This window comes from Parasteatoda tepidariorum, chromosome 6 (genome assembly GCF_982258835.1).
Source record: "Parasteatoda tepidariorum strain Cologne lab strain chromosome 6, Ptep-v5.0, whole genome shotgun sequence".
NCBI classification, from domain to species: domain Eukaryota; kingdom Metazoa; phylum Arthropoda; class Arachnida; order Araneae; family Theridiidae; genus Parasteatoda; species Parasteatoda tepidariorum.
In genome coordinates this window covers 92,907,063-92,927,858 of record NC_141760.1, presented here as the reverse complement: position 1 = coordinate 92,927,858, position 20,796 = coordinate 92,907,063, and the positions used below count along the sequence as shown (strand labels likewise).

At 29.3% G+C, this 20,796-nt stretch overlaps 1 protein-coding gene across 1 annotated transcript in view; it reads right to left on the bottom strand.

Annotated features, from left to right (window-relative positions):
- LOC107456001 (leukocyte tyrosine kinase receptor) overlaps positions 1 to 19,457 on the bottom strand; it is a 230,635-nt gene extending 211,178 nt beyond the window's left edge. Inside the window, exon 1 of the mRNA XM_087166185.1 lies at positions 18,760 to 19,457. Coding sequence (XP_087022311.1) covers positions 18,760 to 18,958 — 199 coding nt within the window. The 5' untranslated portion in view covers positions 18,959 to 19,457. The remainder of the gene's footprint in view (positions 1 to 18,759) is intronic.
- Between the last annotated feature and the right edge of the window lie 1,339 nt (positions 19,458 to 20,796).

Below are 20,796 nucleotides of genomic sequence, written 5' to 3'. Positions count from 1 at the left end.
AATAAGAATGTGAAATTTAGCTAATCAAGTTCTTGAAGAACACGGGCCATTAATAGTAAAAGTATTGTTTTAAGACTTAGACAAAGAAGTATTCCGAAAATGCTTTCAGTAGTTTTGTTTCGGCTATCCATGTCTATACATTATTATAAATCTTTGCACTTGGCACCTCTTTAAGTGATAATATTATTTTTTAAACTATAAAAAGACTTTGTTATTTAAAAGTAAGTTTATTAAGCAAATTAATTACTTCATAAAGTTTCTAAATACAGGGGACAACCGAACTCTTGGACAATATTTTAAAATTGGGTAAAATGTAGCTAAAGTGAAAAATTCGTGCCAAACAAATTCGTATATACAAATTCGTATCCTTTTTCAGAGTCACACGTCACCTATACACACGAATCAGAGTCACCTATACACACGATTAAATACAACGGGGTAGATGAATACTTTCTTATAAACATTTCACTTTTATTTGAAAAGTTGCAGCTTTTTTAACTTATATTTTTTTACTATTCAAATATTATTCTGTTATTAAGTTCAAGCATTTAGACAGTATTTTAAAGTTTGATAAAGCACTGCTAAATAATCAGTTCTTGCTTTGGGTCAAAATTTCTTTACTGAATCAGAAAAAATGTTACTATATTTTTATGAAACTATGTGAGAGAAATAGGCTATTGAGGTTTTATTCATGGCTTGAAATAACTATTCATTATTATTTCAATAATTTTTGTTCATGGGGTAAAGATAATTATTATTCCAGTCAGTTACATGCGCTCGAATTTCTTTTGCATTAATTTATTTAAAAAAAATATCTTGAGAATAATTAAAGGTAATTAAACAAAAATTTCAAGAATCAAAAGGAATGGTCATAAATGTCCTTAAAAGAAAATATAAGAGCTACTGAAAGTTGAAAGTAAAATAATAGCGTATTTCAAAGAGAACTTTTTAATTTAAAATTAATTAACTTAAGTTACTTTCTGTTTCAGTTAAGAAATTTTGGCTCTGTATCAAATTTTAGCATTAAAGATTAGAATTTTTCGTATTCAGTATTGGGGCTTTAAATTTTAGCATTTTGAACAGAAATTTAAACTTGGGTAGAATTCAGCTCTTCATACAATACCCAGTAAAATACGCACGTGACTAAACGCAAGGAGGAGAGGTCTCAAGATCGTTTTATGCTTAGCTGTTAACTTAAAAATGCATTTTTTTAAAACTATAAATTTCTGTGAAGCTATTAACAAATACTATTCCCTCTTTAGATTTTTGGCATTAAGATTTATAAAAATAAAAAGAAAACCATGATGTTTTGGAAATAATAATAACATAAAATATTAATTAATATAAAATAACTATATTATTAATTAATAATATTAATTATTAATATAAAATAACTGTATAATAATATTAGTAGTAATTAATATAAGATAACTTTTGAAAAATATTAAAAATTACTTTTTTGTATTCAACATAGCATTTTGGGATACAAAAGTTTCATAATTGAGGTCACGACTTTTTTTTTTCTTATTTGAAAAAACAATTAGTCAGAGTTATGAGATTTTACAAGCAATAACTAAAGTTAGGCAGAAATTTGCAAAGCTGTTGCTGCGCAAAAAGACGCGGGTCATACACACAGAAAGTAAACAAGTGAAAGGAGGGATGAACATTTAACCTTTCTTTCAGAATATGCACTTATCTCGGCCTTAAATTGTTACACATAGTTAGGACTATATATTCCATGATATCAGTACAATCAAAAGGGTGGTTATTAAGGAGTTTCAAAGATCGTTCGCCAAGGTAAATGAAACATCTATAGTTCAGATGGAAAATTCGACTCTTTGCAAACTGCCGACGTCATTTCTCAGGCTTATTGCAGTGGATCTTGCAAGGGTATTGCAAATTAAAATTAGAACTTTGCAAAGAGTTATATTTTTAAATCAACCTACGACATAAATGTCATCTTGCCTTGAAGATTTATTTAGGATTTAAAGTAGACAAATAGTTTTAATCATTAAAAGCTATAAAGTTTTTTAAAAATCATCTTTAACTATATTTTTCCAACTAAATGAAAATTAAAATGAATAAATAATTCTCAATTTCGCAAATATTTATAAGCCTAGATGTTACAGCATTGAAGTAACTTCAATATAAAAATAAAAATAAAAATTAGATTCAAATATAAAACTAAAAATTAGATTCCGTTCGCTTTTCTTTTTTTTTTTCATTTACGCCATTTTCATAATTAGATGAGCAACACTTAACCTAACTGTCAAAAATAACTGTTACATTTTCACAGCAGTAATAAAATTAACACATTTTTCTCCAAAAAAAAATCATTACTTCATGCAACGACAGGGCATTCTAAAATCAGCCTTAAAGTGCTGTGACAAGAACGCCTTTAATTATTATAACTTTTAAAATATTTCATTGTTTAGGAGAACTGCATATTCTATGACTTTAATCCTCATAGTATTAGAGTGTTAAGCAGAAGATCGTATATTCTATAATTCAAGTACTCTTAAAATCAAGTACTAATATTTCATAGGTTAAGAGGACTGCATATTCTAAGACTTTAATCCTCTTAGAGTGTTAAGCAGAAGAAGACCGTATGTTCTATAAATCAAGTACTCTTAAAATCAAGTACTAATATTTCATAGGTTAAGAGGACCGCATATTTTAAGACCGCAATTATCTTAGTATTAGAGTGTTAAGCAAGAAAAGACCGTATATTCTATAATTCAAGTACTCTTCTACACGAGCACTTATATTTAATAGATCAAGAAAACTGCATATTCTATGACATTTTATCATCTTAGAGTGTTAAGCAGAAGAAGACCGTATGTTCTATAATTCAAGGGCTCTTGAAATCAAGTACTAATATTTAATAGGCTAAGAGGATTACATATTCTAAGACTTTAATCCTCTTAGAGTGTTAAGCACAAGAAGACCGTATGTTCTATGAATCAAGTGCTCTTAAAATCAAGTACTAATATTTCATAGGTTAAGAGGATCGCATATTTTAAGACCTCAACTATCTTAGTATTAGAGTGTTAAGCAAAACAAGACCGTATATTCTATAATTCAAGTACTCTTCAACACGAGCACTTATATTTAATAGATCAAGAAAACTGCATATTCTATGACACTTTATCATCTTAGAGTGTTAAGCAGAAGAAGACCGTACGTTCTATAATTCAAGTGCTCTTGAAATCAAGTACTAATATTTAATACGTTAAGAGGATTACATATTCTAAGACTTTAATCCTCTTAGAGTGTTAAGCAGAAGAAGACCGTATGTTCTATAAATCAAGTACTCTTAAAATCAAGTACTAATATTTCATAGGTTAAGAGGACCGCATATTTTAAGACCGCAATTATCTTAGTATTAGAGTGTTAAGCAAGAAAAGACCGTATATTCTATAATTCAAGTACTCTTCTACACGAGCACTTATATTTAATAGATCAAGAAAACTGCATATTCTATGACATTTTATCATCTTAGAGTGTTAAGCAGAAGAAGACCGTATGTTCTATAATTCAAGGGCTCTTGAAATCAAGTACTAATATTTAATAGGCTAAGAGGATTACATATTCTAAGACTTTAATCCTCTTAGAGTGTTAAGCACAAGAAGACCGTATGTTCTATGAATCAAGTGCTCTTAAAATCAAGTACTAATATTTCATAGGTTAAGAGGATCGCATATTTTAAGACCTCAACTATCTTAGTATTAGAGTGTTAAACAGAAAAAGACAGTAAACTCTAGAATTTAAGTGCTCGTAGCATCAAGTACTAATATTCATAGGTAAAGAAGATTACACATTCTTTAATTCAAGTGCTCTTAAACTCAAGTACTTTTATTTCATAGGACTGGAGAACTGTATATTTTATATAAGAGGACACTATGAAGCTTAGTTATCAATAGAGCATTTCATTGTAATAAAAAAAAATATAACAGATGCATAAAACGTTGTTTGCTTGAAAAAAATAAACTTTTGGAATTCTCAAACAATAAAGTTTCGTATCAAACTGTTTAAACTTTTCGAACGAAATGCATAATAAGCGCTTTTAACTACCCTTTTCCTGCTCAAATAATTGCACATCTTACATCATCATTACAGCTGAGTTCGAAATTTCCGGGAAAAAGGAGAGGAAAAAAAAGCTACATTCGATTCTCATCCAAACTGTCGTCAGTTTATTAAATTTTAGCTTTAAACTTGACGAACGGCTCTTTCTCGGAATTGGGGTAGACGCCAGAAATTCTGCCCTTTTTATTGATCGACTAAAGAGAGAGAGAACAACTAAAAATACTCGGGTACAGACAAAACTCGGGCAGTTTCTTCGTCTCCTCACTCGCAGATGTCCACAATCTCACGCTTCAAGTCCAATTTCAGAGAGACGGGGAATATGTATACCCGATTTTTCGCTAAGTCTGAAATCTGGCATAGCAATATTTCTCAATAAAATATGGTTATGGGCATCACATACCATATTTTATAGTCGCAGGTTATTGAAAAAAATATCCAATATGTTTCCTTTTTTAACATAGAAAAGGCGGATAATACAATTTTGTATGTTTTCTATATAGCCCGATTCGGAGTTGTCCATAGTATCAAGCTTCAATTCAAATTTTAGAAATAGAGATTATACTCTATTTTTGGGAAAGCAGAAATCTTGCTTCAGAAATGCTTTCATTAAAATATTGCATGCATATTAAATGGTTGTTTCTTATGTTTGCATGACATAATATTGCATGTATAGCATATAGCGGAAAAATCAAATACGTTTCTTTTCTGTGAATATTTTATCCTTGGAAAGACATCTTGTACAATTATATGTACTTTCGATGTTTTCAATTCTCAGATACCCAAAATTTCAAGCTTCAAATCAAATTTTAAAGGTAAAGATTACACCTTGGTTTGTGGAAATCAGAAATCTTGCTTCAGAAATGCTTTCATTAAAATATTGCATATTAAATGGTTGTTTCTTATGTTTGCATGACATAATATTGCAGGTATAGCATATAGCGGAAAAATCAAATACGTTTCTTTTCTGTGAATATTTTATTCTTAGAAAGACATCTTGTACAATTATATGTACTTTCGATGTTTTCAATTCTCAGATACCCACAATTTCAAGCTTCAAATCAAATTTTAAAGATAAAGATTGCACCTTGTTTGGGGGAAATCAGAAATCTTGCTTCAGAAATGCTTTCACTAAAATATTGCATATATAGCAAATAGTTGTTTCTTATGCTATTTGCTATATATGCAATATTTTAATGAAGATTATATTCAATTTTTGGGAAATCGAAACTATAGTATATCAAAATTATATATAATGTATCAAATTACAAATATATATAATATATCAAAATAAAAAATTATAGATTATATATCAATTTATACTATACCAAAAATATTGTATATATAGCAAATAGTTGTTATGATATTTGCCATATGTGCAATATTTTAATGAAAGAATATTTTAATGAAGATTATACTCGATTTTTGGAAAATCAAAACTCTTGCTTCAGAAATGCTTTCACTAAAATATTGCATGTATATAAAAAAAAAAAATTTGTAATTGTAGGACATAAGATTACATGTATAAAATGTAGGGGAAAATAAAATATGTTTCCTTTTTTTAAATATTTTATGCAAGGAAAGGCATCTTGTACAATTAGATATACTTTCAATGTTTCTAATTCTCAGATATTCACGGCATCAAGCTTCGAATGAAATTTCAGAGACAAAGATTATACTCGAATTTCGGAAAGCCAAAACTCTTGCTTCAGAAATGCTTTCAGTAAAACATTTCTTGTATATCATCTAGTTGTAAATCGTAATATTGCATGCATATCATGTGGTTGCATATCACATTACATGTAAATCATATAGTTGAAAAAAATTAAGCTTATATCTTTTTTGCATGTATTTTACCAGGGGAAAGGCTTCTTGTACAATTTTATACGATTTCAAAATTTCCAATTCACACATACCCACAATTTCAAGCTTTAAATCAAAATTAAAGATAGTGATTACACCTTGTTTTGGGGAAACCAAAAATATAACTCCAAAAATGCTTACAATAAAATATTTGCATCAATATCATTTTGTTTTACATCACACAGTTGTACAACATAATATTACATGCACATATATACATATACCTGATGATATACCCAGTGAAACCTGATATATATATATATATATATATATATATATATATATATATATATATATATATATATATATATATATATATATATATATATATATATATATATATATATATATATATATATATATATATATATATATATATATATATGTATGTATACATTTATATATATATATATATATAAATAATAATATATATATATATATATATATATATATATATATATATATATATATATATATATATATATCATGCTGCTGTTTATAAGGGAAAACAAATATATTATTCTTCTTTCTTGCAAAGGGCTTCAACATGGGAAAAGCACGTACAGTAGTGTATTTTCAATTTTTCTCAATTTGCAGGATGTCCATAGTCTCATGTATTAAATCACATTTCTAAAGAGAGAAGGATACATAATTTTTTGTGAAACCTGATATCCTGCCGCAGAAATATTCTCAATAAAATATTTACTGAAAATCATACAGTTGCGTATTATTGAAAAAATTAAAATGTGTCTTTATTTTGCAAAGTAATCAACCATAGAAAGGGACTATATTTTAATTTTGTATATTTTCAATATTTCCAGTCCGTAATTTCAAGTTTTAAATCAAATATGAACAAAAGAGATCATACATGAATTTTTGGGAAACCTGAAATACTGCAACAGTAATGTTCTCAATAAAATATTGAATTGGTATTACCTAGTTGTGTATTATTGAAAAAACTGAAATAGCCTTCATTTTTACAAAGTGTTTTAACATAAAAAAGCTTATATTTTAATTTGATATATTTTCAATATTTGATATATTTTCAATAATTCCTATTTCCAGGTTTCCCCAGTCTCACGGTTTTAAATTAAATCTTAGAGAAACAGATTAAACCAAATTTTTTTTTTGGGGGGGGGGGACTTTAAATCTTGCTACTGAAGTGTTCTCTATAAAATATTGAATAAATATTACATAGTTGTGTACTATCGAATAACATTCCGATTATATTCCTTTTTCAAATTGTTCTATTTAGGAAAGGCCTATATTTCAATTTGGTACATTTTCAATAATTCCAAATCCGTCGTGTTTAGTCCCATGCTTTAACCTACCCCTTCAATACCTCAGTACCTCACCGGAATACATTCATCGACATTTAAGTTTTCTGGAGATTTCAATGGAAGCAGAACGTGTAATTTATTTAGGAAAAATTCCACTCACACAGAAGTGATTTTCGAAAAATGACAACAAATCAATGTGCTCGAAACAGTAGGCAATTTCAAATATTATATAATTTAGTTGTTCTGAGAATAAGTTTCGTTCTTCGGACTTGGTAGTTCTGTGATCTGTATTAATATTTTAAATTTACATTTACTTAATATTTAAAAATTATACAGTCAAGAACATACAGATCGACGTATGTGTACCTTGGTACGTATGGCGAAATGTATGACAGCGTAGTAGTCAAGTGAAATCTCATAGCATTATATGTATGTAATTTTATATCAATTTAATAATATTTTAAGCGTATTTTAATTACATAGAAATTAAATCAATTAATTGTATCGCATTGAGGTAGATACATACATTTTGCCCATGGGCTGCAATAGTGGCATAACTAAAAAAACACGCGTTTTGGACTAAGAACAGGTGTAAATATGAAAATAAACATTCTTTTCAGCAGCAGTACGTGCACAACTCCTAATTCAACTTAAAGGTTATCTTCGTTTAAGCAAACTGAAGCATTTCTTATGCATTTTGCTTAGCAATGAAAACTTTAAACCCACTTATCTCAAAACATGATTTTTTGAATTGCAGCTTCTATTGCAGCCCATGAGCGATTTAATAACTTCAACTTTTTGTGTTTTTTTTTTCATAAATTTTACCAAGTATTAAACATTTTTTTCATAAATTAATGTTATCTAATTTTCAATAATTATTTCATTTGCAGGGTTTGCTTAATTAAAATAGTTTTGAAACTGAGATTCAATGCAGTATTGCATTGTACTTTAATAAAACTTCGTATTTTTTTTAAAAAAATTATTTATTTATTCTAAATAATTACTTAATATATTGATCATTGTACTTAAATAGACCATAATATAACAATATGCATGTCTGTTCCCACTTGATGCAACTTGACATTCGACATATTTATATCCTTTTACTTAGTTAAAACCCGAGGTCCTCGCATGGGCACTAAGAACTACTAGCCCCCCAGTAGCATAATTCATATTTTTATTATCTTATTATGACTTATAGTAGTAAAATAGAAATTTGGAAGTATTTTTTTGCCATATTCCTTTGTACATCAGTAGTGAACAGGTCAAATCAAATCTGAGAAAAAGAAATTTTACCCGATTTTTCTTGAAACATGAAATCTTGTTTAACAAAATTTATTTTAATTTATCAAATAGTTCATTATGATACAGAGCGCAAAAATTACCACCTTAAGTAGATTTTGATCTAATGATCTGTTCTTCAAATTCTAGAACTCAATCTTAATGGTCTGAAGGGGTGACCTAAAATATGCGAATTGATTAGTGCAGATGGTATGAAGTTACAAAATCAGACATAAAAACGTACTTTCTTTTAGTAAACGTATGCTTTTTTTCCCGACTGATTCAAGTTTTAATCTTAAGTATGGATAAGCCGCAATCTGTGAAATATAGTCCCAAAAGCTTGGTCAGGATAGCGATGAAACTTTGGAACTCTTAAAGCTAATTTTACTTTTTAAGCATCTCGAGAACTTTTTAAGCGATTGGAAAACTTTTTGCACGCAATTACAAATTTCGTTTATTCAAAGAAATACTCTTTAATAATTATTTATAATTTTTTTGATGCTTTATGGTCAAAAACATTTAAATTTTAAGGTAGAAAACTTTAACATATTTTTAAAGAATGTAATTTTAAATGGAAAACTACAAATTTTGAGCACAATTGGTAAAATGAGTTATAAAATTTAAAATCACTCAAATATTTAAAATTTGATAAAGATGTAAAAAAATTGTGTGCCATACAGTAGAAAATTTTTTGAACTATAATGAAACAAATTATTAAAAAATTCTAAATACTTTTTTGCATAGAATTACCTTTGGATAAAAATAAATTTATGATTGTGAGTAAAAATGTTTCGGTTCGCTCAAAGTATTCTCGAGATATGCAAAAGCAAAAAGCAAAATTAACACTAAGGGTTCCAAATTTTCAACTGCCCTACTGATAGAATAATTAGAACCATATTCTCCTGGTTGCGACTACCCCACCCCTTATATTTTAAGAGTTCAGAAATTCGAATACGTCGAAAAAAAAGGAATGTTTATTCAAAGAAAGTACGTTTTTGTGTCTTGTGATTTCGTAACTCAAAACGTCGTCTGCTGTAATTAATTAATATATTTGAGACCAAGCAAACGAACCAATAAGATTGAGACCTGATGTGTAAAAATCCGATCATTAACTCAAATAGTCGATCAGGGTGATTTGTTTTTTATTTTCGCAATGCATTTTATTAAAAAAAAATTTTATTAATTTATTTATTTTTTTATTTATTTATTTTTTGTAACTCATGTCTTATGAACGCGGCGGAGAGTACCATTTTGTATATTTTCACCATTTCTCCGTTCACGATATAGTGATTAGCAACACTTTTTTCAAAGATAAACTTCTACAACAAACTGTTTCTCAGTATTGTTTCCAGATAAGTGCTTTAAAACTTTTTCATAATTCCGTTAACACCACAAAAAAAAACAGATATTGTAATGATATAAATCGTTATGCCTTTTATTAAAAATCGCTCTTCTAGAAAGAAAATTAATAAAATCTCTTAACCTCTTAGTGCTCGAAGCCTTTCGATCTCTGATACATTGATTAAATAAAAAAATTAAACTCAAAAAATTGCGGAAAGTTCAGTTAATATCACGCATTAACTATACACACCTTAGCTTTAAACTACCAAACTCGTTTACCAAACTCATAAGCATTAAACGATCTTTTAATATCTTGCCAAATAAATTGCCTAAGGATTGAAATTAGTAGTGAAGTAAGGAAACTGAACCAAGAAACTTTCTAGAGTATTTTTTCATTAACTCAGTGAAAGAATTTGGTGGCAACTTAGCCTACGTTTATACACCTGGGGATTTCCCATCACCTATTAGTTTGCGTAAATTAGTTTCTGCGGTATTCAATACAGATACCTGGAAAAATCGTCTGAGAATTATACTGTGAGTAATAATTTAATCGTTTGCGTTTCCTGCAACAGGAATGTTACTTCTCAACTTTACTTTTTAATTTCACTAATTGCTGTATTTCTGATGGTAGGGGAAAAAACTAATACGCTATTTCGCATTTCGCTTGCATGCTCGCTTTGAATATAACATTAAGACATATTTGGGAGAGTAATTTATCATTTTGATATGGGAAAAAACTGAGATTTGGAATAATGGGATTTTTTGTAAAAATGAACATTTACGAATGACGTGAGTTCGCGAGCTGATAAAATAATCCAGAAATCTTGTTGTTCTTAATTTTTATTTGTAGTGTTAAATGAATTAGTGGAAATGATTTAATTAGCAAAAAAGCAGCGTAAAGTTTTAATTTCCTTTTTCAGTTGTGTGTTTATCTAAATGTATTATGAAATATGATTTGGAAGAAGTTGGAAATTTAATTTTAAAGGCTGATATTATGTGAAAAAAGCGAATTGAAAAATTTTCGCATGACCTTAAAAATTCGTTTATCCGAAGATTGCAAAAATTAAATGTTGGCATACAATTATTATTTTTTACTTTTTTATTTAAGTTGAAAAAATTTTGAGTGGTAAGGTAGATAATTTCTTACATCATTTCAAAGTATGTAAATAAATTTTTATTGCAGAATACAAAATTTGAGCAAAAATCGTCAGATACTTCCTGAGAAATAGAATTTTAAGGATGTTATCAATTTTCAGTTTATTTTATATTTTGCCAAGTAAAAATTAGATATTTTAAAATGATGTAAAAAAAACTGTGTGTATACAGTTAAACATTTCCTCGACTATTATTAAATAAAATAATAAACATAAAAAATATATAGTAAAATTCATTTTTTGCATAGAATGTTCTTTGGGTAAACGAATTTTATAAGTGTGTACAAAATGTTTTAATTCGTTAAAAAAGTTCTCGAGATATGACGAAATACGCAACTTCAAACTTTGAGCCTGTCTCTTGATCAATCGATGGGGACCATACTTCCAAGATTACGGCTACCACCTATATTTTGGGAAACAGAAATCTGAATCCGTTGGAAAAAAAGGCTATGTTTATTCAGACAAAGTACGTTTTTGTGCCTGATTTCGCAACTTAAAATATCGTCTGTACTAATTATTTAGCATAATTGAGGTCACCCCCACGAACCATTAAAAATGATTCTTAGATTTTTTTTTTCTTTTTTTTTTTGCTCACTATACATTTTTACAATTTTCTGATTGAGAATTCTTTTCTCGTTTGGACAACGAAAAACTGAAACAAAATGTGATATAACTTGAGATAAATAGAAAGGTAAAAAGTGAATAGTTCATACCGACAAACAAAGAGGTTCTATAATAAATATGCTTTAATTATACTTCTGCAAGATCGATGATAATAATTTCATGCTCCGTTATTGTTATTCATTGAAAATTGAGCATTAGTGCTTCAGTTGTCAGAAATTTGTAAAGATTACTTGTTTTTTTAAAAGCATAATTATCGTTTTGTATCTGCAAGTTTTCCTATTGTATGTCATTTAATTTATTTAAAAAAAATTTTCTAAGCTTAGCATTGATTACAAAGTTTGATTTTTAAAAGTTGAATTAGTTTTAAAGTTCATAAATATTAATTTAAATTCTTAATATTTTGTGCAAGAACGCAGTTCAAATAGGTTTAACTTAGTGAGAGAGCAAGGTTTACAAAGGCTGCGTAGCCAACTTCGGAAGTTGGAGCACGTCATCGAACGGGGATGACTAGTTTTTTATTTTTTTTATTTGTTTAGATAGAATTATTGGCTGTAACAAATTTCTAAATCATTTCATTATTGCTCTATGGGCAAAATCATTTCTTTTCCTTTGGCCCAATTTCCCTCAAAATTGGTAAAAGTACCCTCTAGTACAGAAATTTTGCTCCGTCTGAATACCCTGAGAGTGAAAAATAAAAATGCAAAACCATGTCAGACGTTAGAAGCTATTAAACAATAACCACTTGGATCTCATTGTTTTTTTTTAAAAAATAATATAAAAGCAGAGATAAATATGGCAAAACTAATAACCTCCCATGTTTCTCTGACATTTTAGCTGATTGATGAGAAAAAATATATACATAAATTTTCTATAACAATGTGTTGTTTGGTTTTTGTGTTAAGAGACTATTACGTGCTGACATTTTGACCTTGTAAAATTATTCAATTAATTATCTAACGCATTTATAACTGTTTTCAAAGATGTTGTTAATCTTCTGTTTATTGTTCTGTTACCTAGTAAATATTCTGAAAATTAATTAAGTACCTATCTAGAGACAATATTAAGAAAAGGTTTCCTTGTTGAATGTAGTCTGGAAAAAGTGTCCATTATCACTATACTGCACTAGAATCTTCAATTTATTGTAAAAACAATGAGTGATTCGATTATTTTTTTAAACTAATATCGTCGAAATGATATCGAATCGAATAGAGCTTGACATTGCTTATATGGAGCCAATTTAAAATATGGGCACAGCACAAAATACGCGTTTTAAAGATAGACTACGGAACAAAATGCGAGTTTAAAAAATGGACAAAGCACAAAAGTCCTGTTTGAAGGATAGAATGCAGAACAAAATGCTAATTTAAAAAACGAACATAGCGCAAAAGGCATGTCTGATAGATAGAATACAGAGCAAAATGCGAGTCTAAAAAACAACATAGCACAAAATTCTTGTTTGAAAGATAGAATACAGAACAAAATACGAGTTTATGAAATGGACATAAAACAAAATGAACTCAGAACAAAATGCGTGTTTAAACTAAGGGACACGGTACAAAATGCGTGCGCAAAAAAGTTGACAACAAAAAATATTCCTGTGATAGTTAAGAAATTTCAACAGCTAATCCAAATTAACTTGGAATTTCGTTTTCTTTTTTATAAACAGTGCCATAATCGATACAGAACGAAATCTCGCATATAGGGATTAAGGTGGCTTTATTTCGAGCTGCTTCCATTTTTTTTTACAAACACGCATTTCCAGATGCGCTCATTTTCTCTGTCACGCATTTTGTTATATGCACGAGAAGAAAAAAAAAACTCACCCACAAAAAATTAATATTTATAAATTTCTAATGTAATGTGCTCATGTACTAATTTTAATTGTTGGAACATTGTTTCTTCTGTTTAAACAAATCCCATTAGACAGCGAGAGTGGGCGTTAAACATACCCCATCAAACTTCATTACTATTCCCTTGTAGGAGTTCATCATCTTTCTCCCAACTATATTAAGGGGGCGGATGAACTATGAGCTACATGATGTGCTCGAATGGAGTAAAATAACGGTAGCAGGTGGGAGTTATAACATTTAAAATTATCCATGATGAAGTTGGAATTGTAAAAAAGGAAATAAGATAATATTTCTAAAAACATTGTTCTTGTTTCAAGTTTTGCTCAAAAACCCAAAAAAAGAAATGAATGAAACAGTTCTATAGCTAGGGAGGTTTTTCGTTAAAGTTGTTTTAAGTTACTTAAAATGTCTTTTTTTTTTAAATTCATTTTTTATCAGAGTTGCAGAAACTTTGATAGATTCAATATGCAACAAAGTTTTTCACACATACTTAGAAATCAGAAAAGCTTTAAAAATAAACAAAAAACCGGAGACAAAGTGAAAAATAAGTTTCACCATTTTGAAATTATGGTCACTTAAATCTTTAATGGAGTTCTGTGACTGATGATAATAAGAGTTTCAATCGTTTCTTGATTGTTGCAAGCAGCATTTTCATCAATCCGAACTCCAACCGCTTTCTGATAAATTAAAGTGCTTAAATCTCATCTGGAGCGCTATGTCTAACAGAAATATAAATTTCAACTGCTTCTGGACCGCCACACGTAGTATTTTCCTTAATCAAACTTCAACCACTTTCTAATTAATTAAAATGCTTCATCTGAAGCTCTAGGTCAAATATGTACATAAACTGCAACCGTTTCTCGACTGCTACAAGCAGCATTTTCATCAATCACAATTTTAACCACTTTTCGACTAACTATAGTGCTTAAATCTAATCTAGATCTCTTTCAAATTATGATCGTTTTTCGACCACTACAAGCACAATTTTTGTTAATTAAAATTCCAACCCCTTTCTGACTAATTATAGTGCTTAAATCTTATCTGGATCTCTCTTAAAATCAGATCGCTTTTTAGCCACTACAAACACAATTCTTTAATTAAAATTCCAACCCCTTTCCGACTAATTAGAGTGCTTAAACGACATCTGGGCTTTGTCTCATAGAAACATACGTTTCAGTTGTTTCCTGAGTGCCACAAACACAATTTTCGTCAATCCGAATTCCAATTACTTTCTAACTAATTAAGATTGAATCTTTCCTGCATTTCGTCTGATAGAAATATGAGTTTCACTTTTTGCACCCTCTAGCTGTTTCCCGCGTGGAAGTACTTTGATTTGAATTTTAACTATTTTCAAGGATAGTCGTCGATATTGTTCAAGCTCTTTATATGTTGAATTTTAGTAATAATTTAAAATTTTAAAACCTGCTGTTAAGCCATATGAAGCCCGGTGGCTTCGCGCTCCCGTGCCACAGGTCCTGGGTTCGATCCTCGGGTCGGGCACGGTTGACTCAGCCATTCATCCCTTCCGTGGGTCGATAAAGAGTACCAAATGCTTGGGAGCTAAACACAGGAGGGGGTTTCGCTTTCGGCTGACCACCTAACCGGAACATCTCCTCCTGCACCCCAGGGCCCAAGGTCAAGAAGACTGAGATGGGCACAGTTGACCCTCTTAAGTTTTATTTACTGTGCATAAGCTAGTATATAAGCAAGTATATAGAACTCATAAAATAAGTTTAAAATATGAAGAAAACATGGAAAATAATAAAGATTAGGAAAGAGAAGAAGAAAAATTATTAAAATAAAATATTTTTAAAAAATATTTTTTAAAAATATTTTAAGAAAAATGTAATTAAAAAAATTTAGATAATTTATATTGTGTCATTAGTTTTCGAAACCCTATTTTCGATTAGATTAAATTTCTTAATATTTTTTAAAACTTAAAAAAATTGTTTCCATTAAAAGATTTTAACACAATTAAAAGCTTTTAATTTTAATGATATTAGCAAAAATTTAGGGAAAATAAATATATCCAATTATGAATGTCACTGTGAAGAAGAGAAATATTTTGATTTTGTTGATGAGCATCATAAACATATTATTGCAAGTAATTTAAATATTACAGAAAACTTAGAAATTTCATGATAAAAGACACGAAATTTTAAACCCACTTACCATATATCAATTGATAAAATTCTAAAATACTTTCTTAATGATCTCAATAATTTTTGTTTAAAGATGTCAAATAAACTCTCTTTACCATTAGGTATGTTAGCAGAATGGAAATGGGCTGTTTATTACTGCTTTGAAAACTTTGTTTTCAATAAGGAAAGTTTAAATAACAGTAACAATTCAACGAATTTTTCTAAAATTGATCCATCAATTAAGCAACTATTATTAACTGTTATTACCCCCATAGACAAAGCTAACAATAATTATGCAATCTTCTGCAAAAAAAAATTCCATCTTCAACTTTTAAATAAAGAGTTAAAAAATTTTAAAAATTTTAAACTTAGTAATTTAAATATTAATATTGTCAATAAAAAAAAATTTAGCCTTATATAAGAAGTTAAAATTCAAAATTAGCATTATATAATTTCCTTACTCAATCATCAGTCCAAAATTTCATAAAAGTCCTATAAAATTCCAAATGATCACATGTGGGTCTAATACTCACCTAACTAAACCTGGCACCATTTTCTCTAACTACTTAAATAAAATAGTTAACAATATTACTGAAGAAAGTTTTATTTGGATTATCACTAATAATCAACCGATTTTAGAATTTATTAAACAAAATAAAATTAATTCTATCGCGACTTTTGATTTCCGGAATCTCTTCAATAGCCTTATCCTTTCTAAACTAAAAGATGTTCTTTTGAGTTATTACTATGACTTTAAAGATATCCTTAATTGCGATTATGATTATTGGAAAATTCTAATTAATTTTTGTCTTTTTAATAATTATTTTTCCAATGGAAAACACATTTTTATTCAAATTTGTGGAATACCACAAGGATCTAATTTTTTTTTTATCTCTCTTAGGTAACTCATTTTTACACTATTATGAAAAGAATTATACTCTTAATATTAACTCTGTTTATAGAGTTATTGATGATTGAAAACTTCATCTTTAATTTTCAAGATTATACAATTTTGCTAAATAATATTTAACCCGAAAAATTAATCTTGCTTCTTATTCATGATAATAATATTAATTTAAATTTTTTGGATTTAGGAATTAAAAAAGAAGAAAATATCTACAATCTACAATCTTTCAGTTTTAATATAAATAAACTAATCACTTAAAATTCTAATTCTTCTAAAAACATTTATTTAAATACCATTTTTAATCAAATGAATAGAATTAAATTAATATATATAATAATGTTTATTTATCCAAATAACAAATCGACAAACTCTTTCGAAATTTGATTAAAGAAAACAATGGACGCCCAACTAATGTATTTTTAAGTTCGATATAAAATCATTGAGTTACTTGATATTATTATTAATAAATTTATTAAACATTTCTTGTAAATAAATTTATATTTCTGCAAACCAGGCAAATCATATTTCTTTTTTTAAAAAACAAATGTTTTTTTTTTAAATCATTAAAGTTAAAAAAATTAAGCATCAACCTTATTAATTATAAGCTTTAAATTATCCAGTATAATATTATAACCCTGCTAACCTGCGGCTACTAATGTTCAATTCCGTAGCCTTGTAATTTTGAATCCAATCCAGAAGGCGAGGGAACTTTTGGATCAAGTATTGGGAGAAATTCGCCTTCGTGGAACACTTTTTTGATGGAACTAATCCGCATTTGCGTTACATGGAGAAGCAAACTATAAAGGCCTCCCATGGTTAACCTGACGGCAAAGGACTCTGATCCATCTACCACTGGGGATATTTTACGTCAGCACTGTAATCAGTGCGAACCGGGAGCGGAATTATTAACGACCAGCCGTCACTCAGATTCGAACCTGGTTACCTTCATTGAAAGAAGAGAGCTCTACCCCCTGAGCCACCACGCCTCAAGGTAAATTTATTAATTCATAATTTATTATCAAGCTAAATTCTGTATAAAACTTTAAGGATTGAGCAGCTTGATGTTAAAACAAGGTAAGTCTGAATTCCCAAATTGTTGGTTAAAGTCATATAAACATTTATAAATAATAATAAACATAGTTTCACGAAGTAGAAAAAAACATTCTCATCTTTATTAACATTTTTATCTACTAAGTGTATTCTTCATATTTAATAATTCAAGTACATGCAAGTGTAATTTTTGTTAGATAATTAACGAAATTTTGGTACAATAATCTTTGATCAATACAAATAAAATTGAAGAATTAATTTATGATCATTTCTTTTTGTGCTATTCAAATATTTTAAACTGAAAAGTATAAGATAATACGAAACATTATGTTAAAAGTAAAAGCATAATAAGGAATTTTAAAAAAAAAAAAATTCCAAATTTCTGGAATAAAAAATTAAAAACGTGTAAACGTATTTAAGTTAAACCCTCAACAAAATTATAGCTTATATCCAATTATTTATTTCAAAAGTCAGTTTCAGTTTCCAAACTAGGCATTTAAATTATCGAAATTGCCACTGATAACAACGAAGTAAACTTAAAGAAATACTCAATTGTTTATTTTTGTGTCAAATTATTTAAATTTAGAATTAAAAGTATACATTTTTGCGGATAAAAAAGTACAATAATTATTTTTATTTTATATTATTAATTTAAATTTTCGATACAAATGTCTTGCATCTAAAACTATGTCAATTAAATTTTGAAATTAAGTACTAGTTATAGAAACTCAAATCCAAATTAAAATTATCGCCCATAACCAACTTCAAAAGTCAGTTTTAGTTTTTAAAAACAGGTTTTCCCAATAAAAAAATAAACCTGAAGTAATATTTTAAAACTATTTATACATTTTTCAATTATATTTGTATTAAATTTTCTAAATATTTCAATTTATAAATGCAAAGTTTATGTAAACAAAAAAAATCTAATGATACTTTTTTGAAAGTTTAAAACACAAAATTTCTAGGATAAAAAAAAATGTTATTTGAGTGCTAGTAATAAAAACCTAAAACCAAATTAAAATTATTGTTGTTATCCAGTAATTTATTTGAAAATCTAATGTTATAAAATAGTTTTTTTTTAAATAACATCAACGTCCAGAAAATACATCAACAGATTGAATTAATTAACAACAGATAATGCATTGATGTAATGAAAGAATAAGATTAGATAAAATAGTAACTGACCTTTGACATTATTGTCAGCATCTGCATGAGGTGCTGTCGGACCCAGGACCGTCCTGTTTTCGGCAGAAAGTAGTGTCCATGCTTCGGACCAGGACCACCCACATTCCTTGTCCGGAAACTCACAGTCAAACGCCATGGAACCCCCCGTGGCCACCCCAAGGAGCAACAGCACCAGGATCCGGCCGGGCGCCACGGCCATGGTCCGGTGGGTAAATGGCCAATAAAGTCAAACTGGTCAATCCGGCTGAGCACCTCAAAGTAGTTGAATCAAAATATCAAAAAAGAAACTTCAATCTTTAGTTCCAGATTCATAAAGTAGAGATGCAATAACAACCATGATCCTTCGCCATCTCCACATCTTTTTTAGGGTGATGTCAGTTCGTATCCATGGTAACGGGACCGAGGATAGGATGGTGAGGAGTAAAACATACACGCACTGAGTAATTTCTAATGGTTGATGATGCTTTTTGCCTCGAAGGTATAGAGGAGATGCTTAGGGTGCATGCAAAAAGGATGCCCGGGAGCAAAAGATGGACTGCGGCTAATCATCTGCGAACTTCCAGAGGATGTTTGCGAGGCAGTGAAAACATTCCTTTGCAGCTCTCGGTATCCGATGCTCCAAAAGAGTGTTGAGGTATTGCGTTGCGCCGGCGATAGAAGGCGCTGCAGCTGTTTCAGGCTCAATGCCAAATGGGAATGAGAAATTTGACAAGTTTTCTCTCTATGCATAGAGCTTTTTTGGAGTGATGGCTAATAACTCACAGCTTTTTTTTTTTTTTTTTTTCGTTCTCGCTGAATTTTTAGTTGGTCGTAAATAAAAGGGGATTAATAAAGTAATTATTGATTTTTGTTGTTCAACTTCGCCTTTGAAAAACCACTTCGACTTTATGTTGCTTTTAATCTCTTTATTATTTATCTCTCTTATTTTTATCTTTTTTTATCTATCTTACTTTTGCAAATATTTTTTTCATAATTTTATGCTTAGTTTATTTCACTTCTCGCGTTAAGCAACAGATCAATTTACTAAATCCTTACTTTGTAGCATTGTAGTTTTGGGCTCCACTCAGAAGACAAAGGAACTTAATTATTTATTTATTACGAACATTGAGCAGTCGATCAACATCGTATTTTCCACAGGTAATATTCGACTTCCTTTACAAATTTGAACCCAGTCCAGGAAAAAAAAGAAACTCCCGAATCAAGTATTGAAACAAACTTACCTTCTTGAAGAACGATTTGAGGAAACTAACATACATTTGCGTTTGCAGTGAGATAAAAATCACAGACACTTCTGTTACGCTTCCATCCTTTAATCATTACTACTTAGGGGTATTTTACTTTAGCACTGTGGTCAGTGCACGCTGAAAGCAATACATGAATTGACCAGCTGTTACTATGATTCGAACCTCGGTCGGTCGCTTAATTGGTAGGCAAGTACTGTATCCCCTGAGGCATACAGGCTCTAGTCATGTATTTTTTAATTCTGAGTTTACGACTAGCAATGTTTAACTCCGCAGTCTTAGTCGAATCTAACCCAGTAAACAGAACTCCCCTGGATCGAACATTGGAACAAACCACATTCGTGGAGGACTTTTTGATGGAATTCACCCGCATTTCGTTACATGTAGAAGAAAAACACAAAAACATTATACAGTTAACCCGACGGCAAGGGGATATGATCCCTCTAATATTGAGAATATTTTAATTCAATACTGTGGTCTGTGCGAACCAGGAGCAAAATTCGTATCAGCGAGTCACCGCTGGGATTCGAACTTCTGTCACCTCATTTGAAAGCGAATGCTCTATCCCTTGAGCTACCGTGACTTTCGAGTCAAGTATTTTATTTTATTTTATAATCGAAGTTGAACAGCCGACTCAATTCTTGATTTACGACTAGGAATTTTTAACTCCGTAACCGTGTAATTTAGAGCCCTACTCAGAAGACAAGGGAACTCCTGGGTCAATCATTGGGACAAAGTAGCCTTTGTAGAGGACTCGAGTCATTATGATGTTCTCGTATTTTTAGGATAAATAATT